This window comes from Monodelphis domestica, chromosome 2 (assembly GCF_027887165.1).
Source record: "Monodelphis domestica isolate mMonDom1 chromosome 2, mMonDom1.pri, whole genome shotgun sequence".
In the NCBI taxonomy this organism is placed as follows: domain Eukaryota; kingdom Metazoa; phylum Chordata; class Mammalia; order Didelphimorphia; family Didelphidae; genus Monodelphis; species Monodelphis domestica.
The window spans coordinates 300773132-300787257 of record NC_077228.1 but is presented as its reverse complement, the minus strand read 5'-3'; the positions used below and the strand labels follow the sequence as shown (position 1 = coordinate 300787257).

The window sequence follows — 14126 nt, the reverse complement described above, 5'->3', positions numbered from 1 at the left end:
TGTTAAAACTTTTCAGACTAAGAATATAACTTATGACTTGCAAGTATTGCTTTGACCAAGGATGAAACATCCCTGGGCTTTCCATACAGGCCTTTGAATGTCATAGACCTTTTTTTTTCTTGTTTAAGGAAGAAAAAAAAACTAAAAAAAAAGTACTATAGAAAAAGCTCCCTAGAAGGGCTAAAAATAGAATATTATTCAGTCAGCCAAGAAGCATTTATTAAGGAGTCACTGTGTGCTACTAGAACTAGAAAGACAAATAAAATAGTTTTTACCTTTTAGTCTATATTCTACTGGTGAAAAATGTATCTAAGTAAATGTAAAGAATATTTGTATATATTACATATATATGTATATGTACTTATACATAAGTAAATATATAATATAACATATAATATTACAATGAATAACATATAAAATATAATAAAATAAAAGTAAATAAGTTAAAACATACATACATATAAGTAAATGCAAAGAAATTTGAGGAATCATTCATAGCTCCTCCATGACTGAGCTCAAATGAGCTTTTTGGCCATGGAAATCAGCTTCTTTTTTGGCTCATTACACTCACTTGGAATTACTGAAGGAAAATCTCCTAAAACAAGAGTTTTGAATTTTTTTTTATGGCATAAAGCCCAGTAAAAACTTAAAATAGTGTTTTTAAATGCATAAAATAAAACATTATAAAGGAAACCAATTAAAATGAAATCAAAATGCATTTTTTTCCTACACAAGTTGAGGGTTCCTGGATACCAGATAAATAATCTATCCTGAAATGTTTGTAGTATTATTAAGGTTTAAGTTTTACCAATTGTGAGTAGAGTAGTCCTGAGTTTCCATATAAGCACTCATGTATAGTTGGAAAATCTTGAACCCCAGGATTATGTTCTCCAGAATTCCTTTTGTATTTTCCAGCATTTACATGCATTTTTACAACTTTACAACTTTCTGGGACTCCTCCCTCTTTCTCTTTTTTTTCCTTTATCAAGACTATGGCTTGAGTTAGTTCACTCCCTTTTAACTCTAGTTTTTATTTTTAAAAATTTTATAAATATAATACTTGAGTTATTATACATTAATTTTAATTCTCACACTCAGAACAGAAAATACAGATAGGGTATGAATCTGCCTTTTTTTTAACCCCATGGAAAATTCAGAAGCTACAAAAAGCTCATAGGATCTCATAAACAAATATATACATAACACTATTATTAGCCCATAAGCCACCATGGAAGAGAACTGGACTTGGGGTCTTTGTTGAAGAAACTCTTTGACATTCTAGTGAGTCCCACTTTCCAGAGGGTCCTACACAGTTCCCCAAAGACTCATAGTACCATCCTATGTTTTATACAAAACCTCATAAGAGAAGTCTCTTTCTTTAGTATTGGCACGAATGTGCTGATGCTTAACACAGCCTGAGCTGTATCTCACCTGATGCAACAGTTTTATTCTGCTGGTTTAGGATCTTGTTCTTTTCCATGAATTCATCTCTAGTCATAAACCGTGGCGGGTCTATATTTAACGCTTAGCTAGGTTAAAAATGAAATTGATCACCTTTCGCTGGCATTAATCACATTTTTAACTTAAATTTCAATCAAAGACAGTAATAACGAGTGATTCGTTTTTGTTACCCCAGGTATCGGGCTCCAGAAGTTCTCTTGAGGTCTACCAACTACAGTTCTCCTATTGACATCTGGGCGGTGGGATGCATCATGGCAGAAGTTTACACACTACGGCCGCTCTTCCCAGGTGCCAGTGAAATTGATACGATATTCAAAATTTGCCAAGTGCTGGGAACACCAAAAAAGGTAATAAGATCCAAGTCCATGCACCAAAGGTTACGACTTCTTCAGACCTCCTCTCCTTAATGTTCTGCATCATTAACAGTATTGTCCACCCCTGCCCTCCATAAATTTCCCTCCTCCCTTTACTTTCATATCCCTATATTGGCCCTCCTTCCATTTCTCAACCACTTCTCTGCCTCTTTTACATCTTCCTCTGCTGCTCCTTACTTATGGGGGTTCCCCAAGACTCAGTCCTCAGCCATCCAAGAGCTTACCTCTTCTTAAAACTGTGGCTTCAACCCTTCCTCTCTCCGTGTCTGTCTCTGTCTCTGACCCACATCTCTCCTATGGCACCATTTATTGTGCATTTTTCCATATTACTATTCTGCCATCTCTTTCAACTGAGAAAATTTAGCCGAAATTTCATCCCTTTTTCCTTGTAGAGTAACCGTACCATTGTTCTCCTTTGGGCAGCTAAGATAGGGTGTCCGGCATGGAGTCGGGAAGACTCATCTTCCCAAGTTAAAAAATCCACCTTTAGGCATTTCATTAATTGTGTGGCCCCAGGGCAGTCATTTAACTCACGGTTTTCTCATCTGTAAAATGTGCTGAAGAAGGAAATGGCAAATCACTCCAGTATCTTTGCCAAGAAAACCCCAATTGGGGTCGTGAAGATTGGGACACAACTAAAACAGCTGTGCTCTTTCATTCTCCCTTTCATTCAGGCTTACAGGAAGCCTAGGAGCCAAACAACTCCTTCCTTTTGTCTAACCTCCATATCTAATAAGTCACCAGGTCTTGTTGGGCCTTCCTTCAAATGTCTCCTGAAAGCATCTGTTCTTTTCTATGACCTTTGCCATCCTAGTTCATCCAAGCTTTCATCTCTGTTAAAATTATTGTAATAATCTCCTAACTTGCCTTTTTATAGGCAGCCAGGATATGAGTTCAGATCTAATCTCAGATACTTCCTAGCTGTGAAACACTGGGCAAGTCACTTTTTAAGCCCTTGCCTCAGTTTCCCCAACTATAAAATAGATATAATAATACCACTTACCTTCTAGGGTTGTTAGGAAACTCACTATAACATCTGTAAAGTGCTGAACACACTGCTTGGCACATAGTAGGTAATTAGTAAATGCTTCTTCCTCGTCTTCTCCCTTTAATCTCTTTCCCCTCCGATATATCCTCCATACTACCAGAATGCCTTCTTACCTTTTTTCTAACTAAACCCTATGCATCTTTAAAAAACAAACAAACAAACAAACCTTACCTTCTGGCTTAGAATTGGTATCAATTCCAAGACAGAAGGGCTAGTCAGTTAGGGTTAAGGGACTTGCTCAGGATAACACACCTAGGAAAAGTCTACAGCTAGATTTGAATCCAGGTCCTTCTATCTTCAGGCTTGGCATTTTTCTATCCATTGAGCTACCTAGCTCCCCCCAACCCCCCACCCCTTTGAATCTTTCAAAACCAGTTAAAGTCCCAAACTCCTCATGAAGCCTTACCTCAATAACCCAGGTCATTTTGATTTCTCTTTCTCCCTAACTTTCATAGCCCTTCATTTCCTTATTTTCTTATTTTATTTATAAAATATATTTGATTCTTCAGAACATTGCTTTGTGATAACTAAATGGTTTTTATTTCATACTGATGTTTAATTTTTGTACTCTTATTTTCCTTTTGTGTATGTGTGTATACATCACCTCTCCAACTAGATTATAATTTTTTTCTTCTTGGTATCATCCCCTCCCCACAAGTGCCTAAATCAGTACTTTGCCCAAGGTGGATTCTTAGTTAGTATTGGCTAAATAAGTGAATGAGAGTAAAGAAACAATCACTCACTAGATATCCCCAAGCCCATGCTGTGATTTTCACATTTCGATAATTTCATATTGTTGCTCATATCTTACTTTGCCAAGTAATAAAATAATTGTTATAATTATAATAATAATAATAGGAAATGCCTTCTAGTCATCTAAAAAGGTTCAGAAAGCCTCAGCTCTGGCTGCCCAGGACGTTTCTGTTGAGTTTGGGACCCAGAGAACTTCTCCCTGCATCAAGGGAGAGAAAAAGCTCTCTCTTGTACTGTCTTGTACTGTCTTGGGGCAGAAACTATACCCAGTCACATGAAATGGCTCCAGGGTGTCCAAATTGTCCTGGAGGCGTTCCCATTCAGTTCATCCACTCCCTCTCTTCCTTCCTCAGCTCCCTGTTTGGTTAACCCAACTTGGGGGGGGAGGGGAGGAGAGAGAAAGTCTCCGTCCATGAATGTAGGCTTCACGTGCCCAACCTAGCCCCTACGGCTGGTGATAGAAGTCATCCAAGCCGAACTGAATTCTGGGCATCCAGCAGAGAATGTCAAGCATTCGCATTTAGGATCCCGAGCCAACTTTTCAAAAGCTAGTCTGTTTTTAGCTAGCTGAGATAGCAGGGAGCTGTCAGTAGATACAAAGCAGCAGCTTGCAATCAGGAGCGCCCAGAAAATAAACAAAAGAATGCCAAGTAGGACAGGCCATTCTGGACTAGAGAGCTACGGAGGGCAATAGAATGTCTTTGTCATCAGCTTATGCTCTTCTGGTCTTACTTCTCTAGTGCCCTAGAAATGTTTTCTCGTCCCCTGGGTCTCAGTTTCCTCATCTGTAAAATGAAGGAGGAATGGAACTAGGTGATCTCGGAAGTCCTACCCAGGTCTAGATCTGTGGTCCTTTCTTTAGTGTTTCTTTTGTTTTGTTTCCTTTTAACACAGTTGTCATATAGTAGAAATTCTCTAAGATGCCACTCTAGAAAGAATGGGAACTTCCTGAGAATAGTCCCGTCTCACTTTGTCTAGAAAATCCTGGACAACTAGCAGGGGCCTCGACACATAAGAAGTGCTTACAAAATGTTTGTCGGGTGATTGCTACCCACAGAGCAGGACGGGTACCAGTCTTAAAGCCTGCTCAGGGGTGATACTGAAAAGAAGAGGCTTTTGGGTTCAAATGTGGACTCAAGTATTATCTAGCGGTGTGACCCTGGGCTCTTGACCCCATTGGCCTAGCCCTTGTGATTCTGTCTTAGAATTTGTACTAGGACAGAAAGTAGGGGTTAAAAAAAATTAAGGAGGGGATTTAGACCAGATGGTCCTCAGGAGCCCTTCCAGCTAGAATTCCCCCAACCAACGATCTGTGTAAATGTTACATTCTCCATTAGAAAACGTAGTTCCTGGTGAGCAGGGATTGTTTTCTGGCTTTTTGTCTTTGTAGCCAAGCTCCTAATGAAATGGGTTGCTGTTGCTCGGTCATTTCAGTCACGTCCGACTCTTCATGACTACATTTGGGATTTTCTTGGCGAAGATACTGGAGTAATTTGACATTTCCTTCTCCAGCTCATTTTCCAGATGAGGAACTGAGGCCAGCAGAGTGAAGTGACTCAGTCCTCTTGACTCCTATGCACCGTGCCATCTAATACAAAGCCTTGTACCTATTAGCCCCTTAATAAGTGCTTATTGATTGGGACAGCTGGGTAACTCAGCGGATAGAGCAGCAGGCCTGGAGTTGGGAGCACCTGGGTCTAAATCTGGCCTCAGACACTTCCTAGCTCTGTCACCCTGGGCAAGTCACTTCAACTCAATTGCCTAGCCCTTGCTATAAGATATATATGTATGTGTGTATATATGTATACACACACAATAAAAATGACGCCAAAAACAAATAAGTAAATAAATGCATGTTATATTTCATTGAATTTATATTTAATCGAATGGTATTGCCAGAGCCTGAGTAGGATGGAGCTTGTCCTACCCCGTTGTAAGGATCATCTGACAAACATTTTGTTAGCACTTCTTATGTGCCGGGGCCCCTGCCAGTTGTCCAGGATTTTCTAGACAAAGCGAGATGGGACTATTCTCAGGAAGTTTCCATTCTTTCTAGAGAGGCATCTTAGAGAATTTCTACTATATAACAACGGTGTTAAAAGGAAACGAAACAAAAGAAACACTAAAGAAAGGACCACAGATCTAGACCTGGGTGGGACTTCAGAGATCACCTAGTTCAATTCCTCCTTCATTTTACAGATGAGGAAACTGAGACCCAGGGAGGCTAAATGAGGCCCAGGGTTGTGTAGAGAGCAGATGTTGGAAGTGAGCCGTGAACCTGAGACCCACAACTCCAAAGCCAGTATTCTTCCTTCTCAATACCTTACTTCCAATATCAAATGAGATCATGTATATCTAATCTTTAACAAACTTTCTAGTGATACTTAAATGCTAGCTATTATTATCCATTTCCAAGAATTTTCTTGAAGAATCTTGAGAAATAAATGAAGAGTTAATGTTATCCTTGATGATCTTGTCACCCATGGGTACTTATTTTGTACCCAGGGGCTACTATTGCGACTAGGTAGGCTGTGGGAATATAGAGAATGTGTGATCCTTTAGGACATTGCTTTGAAATAACTGATATTTTCATTTATTGACTTTGTTTTTAAAAATGGACTTGTTTGTTTTGTACATTAGAATACCCAGTTAACTCCCTCTCTCCTTCCCTTCCCCCTATTAGAGAAGGCATAACCTGACAAAAAGATACAGGTATATAGATAAAAGTAGGTCTCACTTGTTTCTATTCATCTGTTCTTTCTCTGTATTTTAATTTCATAATGACATTTGACTTTTTTTCGTTTTTTTGATCATCACCTAAGCAAGATTTTCTTTTTTCTTTCAGAATGACTGGCCCGAAGGATATCAGCTTTCTAGTTCCATGAACTTCCGTTGGCCTCAGTGTATCCCTAATAATTTAAAGAGCCTGATTCCAAATGCCAGCAGTGAGGCAATTCAGCTCATGAGGGACATGTTGCAGTGGGATCCCAAAAAGCGACCAACAGCTAGTCAGGTTTTCTTTCATATTCCATTTCTCAATCTTTTTCTCATGGCATACTTGTTTCATTATTGATGCGCAGAGTTTTTTTGAGTTGTTTTTCTTTCTTTCTTTTTTGTCCAGACCAATACTTTTTTCATGATTGTCAGTTGGGGGGAAGGGAGACCCCTCTCCCCCAACATATGGAAACTCTCTCCATTGATTGAAATTGTGATTAGCACATATATAGTCTTTGGGAATCCAACTGGGGCACTAGGTTAAGCAAGTTGTCTATGCATACCCAACTGTCATGGCAGAAGCACCAAAGGATGAAGTTAGAGATCTAGACAATTTTGTCATGGATCCCTTTGGCAGTTTGGTGAAGATTATGGACCTCATCTCAGAATAATGTTTTAAAATGCATAAAATAAAATAAAGAGGAGCAGAAGGGAAATCGATTATATTGAAATATAGTCACCAAAATAGCATTCTTTACATTTGCAAATATTAGGATAAGAACTCCTGGCCTGGAGACCATAGATAATTGTCTGCCTCTTATTTTTGTTGACCTGACCCTGAGCATGTCAGTTAACCTCTGCTTGCCTCAGTTTCCTCATAGAACCTATCTGGAAGCATTGTTATAAGGATTAAATACAATAATATTCATAAAGTACTTTGAAAACTATAAAGAGCTACATAAATGCTATCCATTATTAGTGTTGTTGCTGATGCTCTTCATGACACCTAGTTCACAGGATTATTTGTGATGGTGAAACAAGAAAATAATAATAATTAACATTTATACAAGCTTCTAGAATGTACTAAGCTCATTTGATCCTCATAACAATCTTGGGAGGTAGGTCCTGTTATTATTGTCCACATTTTATTACATGTTGGCTAGGGGGAGGAGGGAAGGGAAAGAACGTGAATCATATAACCATGGAAAAATATTCTAAATTAATTAATTAAATAAAAATTTTCAATTCAAAAAAATTATTATCCCCGTTTTAAAAATGAGGAAACTGAGGCAAACAGAGGTGAAAGTGACTTGCCCAGGGTCACCCAGTTGGTAAGTGTTTGAAACTGAATTTGAACTCAGGTGTCCATGCCCCCAGACCCAGTACTCTTTCCACTGTGCCACAGGGCTGCCCATATTTGAAAAAAAATTTTTTGCAAACCTTAAAGTACTCCCTAAAATGCTAGCTATTGTTGTTACTGCTACCCTCTTCACCAGAGTAGAGCAACACCTAAGCAACTTGGGAAGGAACTTTGAAAACTGTCCTGGGAAGAATGGACCTTCGTCTGTCTCATTATGTCTCCTTTATTGATTCCAGGCGCTTCGATATCCCTACTTTCAGGTGGGACATCCCCTGGGCAGCACTCCCCATAGCCTTCAGGAACCGGGGAAGCCGCAGAAAGAATTCCACGAGAAGATGGGACCTCCGCCACACATGAAGCCCGTCCCTCCTGCGCACCCGCCTGCCAAGCCGCAGCCCCGGATTTCTTCTCGAGCCCACCAGCCCAGCCAGCCCCCGCAACATCTCATCTACCCGTACAAAACGGAGGCTTCCCCAGCCGACCCTGAGAGCCAGCTCCCGGGGGACCAGCCTCATCCCGTACATTTCCCAGCCCTCCACAACAAGATTCCTCAGACTGTAAGGGACTTCAAGGGGGCCTTTCTGATCCCTTCACTCAGCTGCAGTCCTGTCTCTCATCCATCTCTTCCTTCCCTCAGTCGTTATTTTAGAAGATTGGGAGAAAGGACAAATTTTCTCTTGTAAAATACCCATTTGTTCCTTATACATGAGCTATGTCTATGGGAAGCAGGTGTTTCCATCTCTTTCATGCTACTGAACTCCAAACTTACCTGCCCCCATTATTGTTGATATTTGTGGGTCATGAATGAACGTTAAAGAAAAGAGAACATAATGGAGTAATTTTGTTTACTATAGCCTTTGCCATTCTTTAAATTGGTATTAAAATACTTATTCTGGGAAACAGAATTAGGAGCAATAGGTGGAAGTTGCAGAATTACAAACTTAGGGCTGGAAGGGATCTTTTTTTTTTTAATTGAAAATCTTTATTTAATTAATTAATTTAGAATGTTTTTTCCATGGTTTCATGATTCATGTTCTGGGAAAGGATCTAAAGGCCAGCCCCTTCCTTTAACAGATGAGGAAACTAGGGACAAGAAAGGCTAAACAACTTGTCTAGGGGTCATACATACCTGGAAAGAATTTGAACTCAGAGTTTCCTAACTCCATCTACAGATCTTTCAATCCACGATAACATGCTTCGCCTAGGTTGCAAAGAGACAAATTTAACTTATTTCATTTATTCATTCATTCATCCATGAAATGATTGTTTCATAATTTGGGATCTGTCAATATCTTTTCTTTATAAAATGATAACAAGAGGAGACAGTGTGGTATTAATGGAATCCTGGCTGGCATTAGAATGATAACGAGAGCCAACATTTTTGCAGCTGGGTGGCTCGGTGAATTGAGAGTCAGGCCTAGAGACGGGAGGTCCTAGGTTCAAATCTGGCCTCAGACGCTTCCCAGCTGTGTGACCTTGGGCAAGTCACTTGACCCCCCCATTGCTTAGCCCTTACCATTCTTGGAATCAATTCACAGTATTGACTCCAAGATGGAAGGTAAGGGTTTAAAAAATAAATTATAAACAAATAAATAAAATGAGAAAAATTGATCTAGATGATTTCGTTAGGTTTTCTAGCTCTAAATCTCCTATCCTTGAATAGATATGAGAATGTATTAAGTGGTGGCTATTTAGCTTGAGAATATAGCGGATTGGGTGTTGGACTTTGAGTACAGAAGACAAGTTCAAATTCTGCCTCAGACATTTACTTAGATAGGTGACCTTAGACAAGTCATACATTGCCTGGCATGCACTTACCAGATATTCGTGGACTTTATCTTTTTTGGCCCGTTTTCTTACCTGTAAAATGAAGATAATAGCACCAGTCTTACAGTATTGTTGTGAGGATCAAATGAGGTCAAATACGTAAAATGTTTTGAAGACTTAGAAAAGCTACAGAAGAGCTACTTCTTATTATTAATAGACATGACCTAAGTCGTGATGATTTCAGGGGTTCAGGGATCGTTCCAAGTGTTGGTGATGTAAAGAAAGGAACAAAATAAGCCGTGTGCTCAGCGTCTACATTATCCTAAGGGGAAGGGGGGAAACATCTGTTCTGAGAAGCAAATATAAAAAAATAAAAATAATTTGGATGTAGGCATGGAATGCTAAGGACGCTTTAGAGGAATGCTATTAATGCTGTCTTTTTCCCCATTGTGTGTATTTACAGAAAATTCTGGCTGGCATGGAGCACCCAAACGGTGAAATAAAACCAAAGAGTAGGAGAAGGTGGGGTCCTGTTTCCAGGTCAACTAAAGATTCTGATGATTGGGATGATTTAGATGACTTCGATTTCAACCCTTCCCTCACCAGGACTGATCTAAAAAATAAGAAAAGACAGAGCGATGAAACTCTCTATAGGCAAGTTTTACATTGTCATTTTTAGAGAAATCCACGCGTTGAGTCCCCAGAGTGTATACGGGCAGGGTACACGCTCTAGCAGTTTGTCCCCAGTTGGAGTGACCCTGATAATGGACTCTATTTGTCTTTTCCCACAGACCAGCCTACTAACCTAACTAAATTCAGAGACACTTTGCCAGCCTTTGGGCTACAGGGGGATGATTCTTCCAGCCTGGCGGCTTCCAAGGTCTTCTAGTGAAGGGATTAGGGACTTTGGTCTGTGTTTGTGGGAAGAGTGACAGTGACAAAATCACAGATCCCTGAAGTAGTGAGATATGAACTGTACCCATCTTGGAATGGCGATAATCACTTTTAAAAAAAATCATTCTGGGTGGATAGAGAGCACTGGACTTGTAATCAGACATCTTTCTGAGTGCAGATCTGGCCGCAGACATTTCCTGGCTGTGTGACCCTGAGCAAGTCACTTCACTCTGTTTGCCTCAGTTTCCTCATCTGTAAAATGAGCTAGAGTAGGAAATGGCAAACCACTCCAGTATCTTTGCCAAGAAAACACCAAATAGGGTCACAATGAGTCTGACCCGACTAAAACAATGGAACAACATCCACAAAGATCATTGCTCTGGTGCTAAAATAAAGCATGTTCTCTTGTTTCAGATTTGAGAGTGTTTTGGACCTGAAGCCTTCAGAGCCCATAGGTACTGGCAACAGTGCACCCACCCACACTTCCTATCAACGACAAGACACCCCAACATTGCGATCTGTAGCCAAGCAGCATTACTTGAAACACTCCAGATACTTGCCTGGTGAATAGAAATTATTTACTTTTAACATTGTAGACACTTAATAGATGCCTGTTGATTGGTGGTTTGATGATAAATCAATTGCATTCTTCTTCAAAAGAATCTATTTTTTTAAAAGGCAATGGGGGTCAAGTGACTTGCCCAGGGTCACACAGCTGGGAAGTGTCTGAGGTTAGATTTGAACCCAGGACCTCCCATCTCTAGACCTGGCTCTCAATACACTGGGCAACCCAGCTGCCCCCAAAAGAATCTATTTTAAAAGGCAAGGCAAACCTTTAATGGATCATGTAAGATCTAATGAAAACACTAGAAGAACCACTATTGAAGTCCATGAGTCACACAATCATCCTATGCCACGTAGTTGGGCTAAGATGAGAAATTTGAACATGTGTACTTTGTGGAGTATTCCCATGACCACCCTTGTATGTCATCATGACCTCATTTAAAATCCAATGAGCAAAAAAACCCACTCAATTTCTGTTTTCCTGCTGTTAGATTTAGATATAATGATAATAATGGGGCTTTTTTTTTTAAAGAGCTGAGGACCATCTGTGCTTGAGAAAAAGAGTAGAGTGAGCACATGAAATAAATTTTTGTAAAAGTAGCTGTTGACATTTTCTAATAAGGAATTAAAGCTTTGCCTCACTTGAATAACATTCTAAGAATAAAAGAAAGCTGTCTTCTAGTCTGTTTTGAAAAATCTTCAGAATTCTTCTGCTGTATAAACACAAGTTCTCTGCCTTTCAACCTATTAAGAAATAATATTTTAGCTAGAAAATTAGTCATAGGAATTATGATATATTAGCATTAAGAAACTTTTTTTTGTTGTAAGGATCAAATACAGGTTTATCTGAAAGGTTATCAATTTGTATTAAATATATCGAAAGAATCAGGCAGACAGTCAAAGGCAGAGAGAGATAATATGCATGGAAGGCCAACCTTGGACTCAAGATCAGGGTTTAAATATAGTTTTTGATACATATCAGCCATTTGGCCACTGTCAAATCATTAAGCCTAATTATCTCTATCTCTGTTGTATGGTTTCTCATTCTTGCACTTACTCTCTGTCTAAATTTACTGAATCCAAATATAATCACTACTGAGATAGTTTTTTTTAACTTGAATATCATACTTCTGTTTCCCATGACCAATAAAATGTGTGTGTGTGTGTAATACATACACACACTTATCAAAAGAAATGTCAACAAGACATGGAAACTTTTATGGTTGGTCATAAAGGAAATTTTTAATTTTTCATATTTTTTATGATTGCTTTTCTGAACTTTGATGTAAAACTAAATATATCATTGATTTTTGTTTCCTTTTAGGAATACCTATTAGAAATGGTATACTTCCAAATCCAGGCAAGGATTTTCTTCCACCTAATTCATGGTCTGGTTCTAGTCTGTCTGGAAAATCTTCAGGGTCCATATCAGAAATCAGCAGAATGAATTCAGGTGAGTAATAATTAAATACTAAAAGTTAACAAGCAAATCACACTGCATTTAGCAAATTCATGAGGAATGATCAATGCAGTCAATGCCCTTGTTTTTTTCTTCATATTTTACTGTATTGCACTTAACACTATTTTCTCCTTCCCCTGGCGTGGTCTGTAGAAACTCCCATGACAATATTGCTTCTTTTTCTACTTTAGTTGATTCTCTCCAAAAATGTTCTCTGTCATGCTTCTCCTTCTAGTTTCTACATTTCTTTGCATGAACATGTCTTCTTGTAAAATTCTACACTACTTCTTGTTTTGATTAAGGTCTACCCTTAAACAGAAATTTTCCAGTCATGAATTTCATTCAACCACAAGGCTGGATTTGCTTGCCAGTATTAGAAATTTGTGTTCACCTTATTATAGTATTACCCTGCTTTATGCATACATGTATAAATATTTGAGACTGTGGGTTTTATTTCTGGCTTTCTTCTTGCCTATTACCTCTTCTGAATTATTGGTCATCTCTCCTAATACATTATTATTCCTCTTTCATACCACCTTTTTTTTTGGTGGAATCTGTCTTGGCAGATGTCCATGGACAGTTTTCTCATTTCCCATGTATTTTCCAGTGTAGTGCCTTCCTGATCAGATTCACAAGACACTAGCAAATGTTTTTTGATCAGTATTTGTTAGGTCCATTCCATTTTGACTGAAGAAACTTTCCTTTATATTTAATCATTGGATCAGAAAACTGAATTCCAATCTTAAATTCAGCCTTCTATCACTGTTCAGAAATCTGTCATTATGGGTATTTCAAGTATCAGGAAATCCAAATCCTGTTTTCAGACATCATCTTTTAAAAAAAAATTATCTTTTTATTGTGTGATTCTCTCTTTTGTTTTTATATCACTTTTATTGTGAAATATAATTCTTCCTCTCTCCAGTGAGCTATTTCTGTAAAAAAAAAAAAGACCAGAAAGAGAAAAAAATATTTTAGCAAAACTAAAAAACACAACTGCTGAGTCTGACAGATTATGTAATCTTCTGTAATCACAGGCCCCTCTCTTCAAAGAAAGTAAGAAAGTCCATTTTCTAATTCTGCCCTGGGGTCAATTAGTCATCCAAATTATACATTGTTCCCTTTCCTTGTTATTGTTATTTCCATAAGTAACTAAGTACATCGTTTTCCTGGTTCTTATTTCACTCTGGATCTTTCCATATGTCTTCCAATCCCTCTCCAAATTCTTTACCATGACCAATTCTTATAGCACAGTTCCATTCATATGTCACAATTTCTTTAGCATTTCCCCCATTTAAAGGGAACCCATTTCTTTTCTTGTTCTTTGCTACTTTAAGAGCTACCATGAATCTTTTGCGGTACATGGGAAGCTTTTGTCTTTGACCTGGGGAGCGGGGAAGGCGGGTATATGTATCTAGTAATAGGATCTCTGAGTTGTAAAGATAATTTTAACATTGTGACTTAAAATCTAAATTAATTGGTCACCAGAGAAAATCCCAAATAATAAAATACCCAAGTCAGCTGGAAATTATGGTGATTTTAATTAATATAGAGAGAAGAAATTCAGAAGAAGAGAGAGGGGGAGAAAAGAGTTAATTTAAACTGCTCTGGCTCAGGCTGGGCCAGGCAGGAGGTAAAGGCCTTGGCCAAAGGGGCCTCCCTGAGCCCAAGGGAAAAGGAAGTCAGTCTTATCATTCACCAGGGAAGCTGTCTGAGGGAGCTCCTCCAGGCTGA

The 14126-nt window shown here is 38.8% G+C and overlaps 1 protein-coding gene across 3 annotated transcripts in view; it reads left to right on the top strand.

Annotated features, from left to right (window-relative positions):
• Positions 1-14126, top strand: part of CILK1 (ciliogenesis associated kinase 1) — a 92244-nt gene that overhangs the window by 64508 nt on the left and 13610 nt on the right. For all 3 annotated transcript variants that reach the window (XM_001364227.4, XM_016431135.2, XM_016431137.2), the window contains 6 exons: positions 1637-1808; positions 6482-6649; positions 7948-8268; positions 9942-10132; positions 10787-10935; positions 12261-12389. In XM_001364227.4, coding sequence (XP_001364264.2) covers positions 1637-1808; positions 6482-6649; positions 7948-8268; positions 9942-10132; positions 10787-10935; positions 12261-12389 — 1130 coding nt within the window. The remainder of the gene's footprint in view (positions 1-1636; positions 1809-6481; positions 6650-7947; positions 8269-9941; positions 10133-10786; positions 10936-12260; positions 12390-14126) is intronic.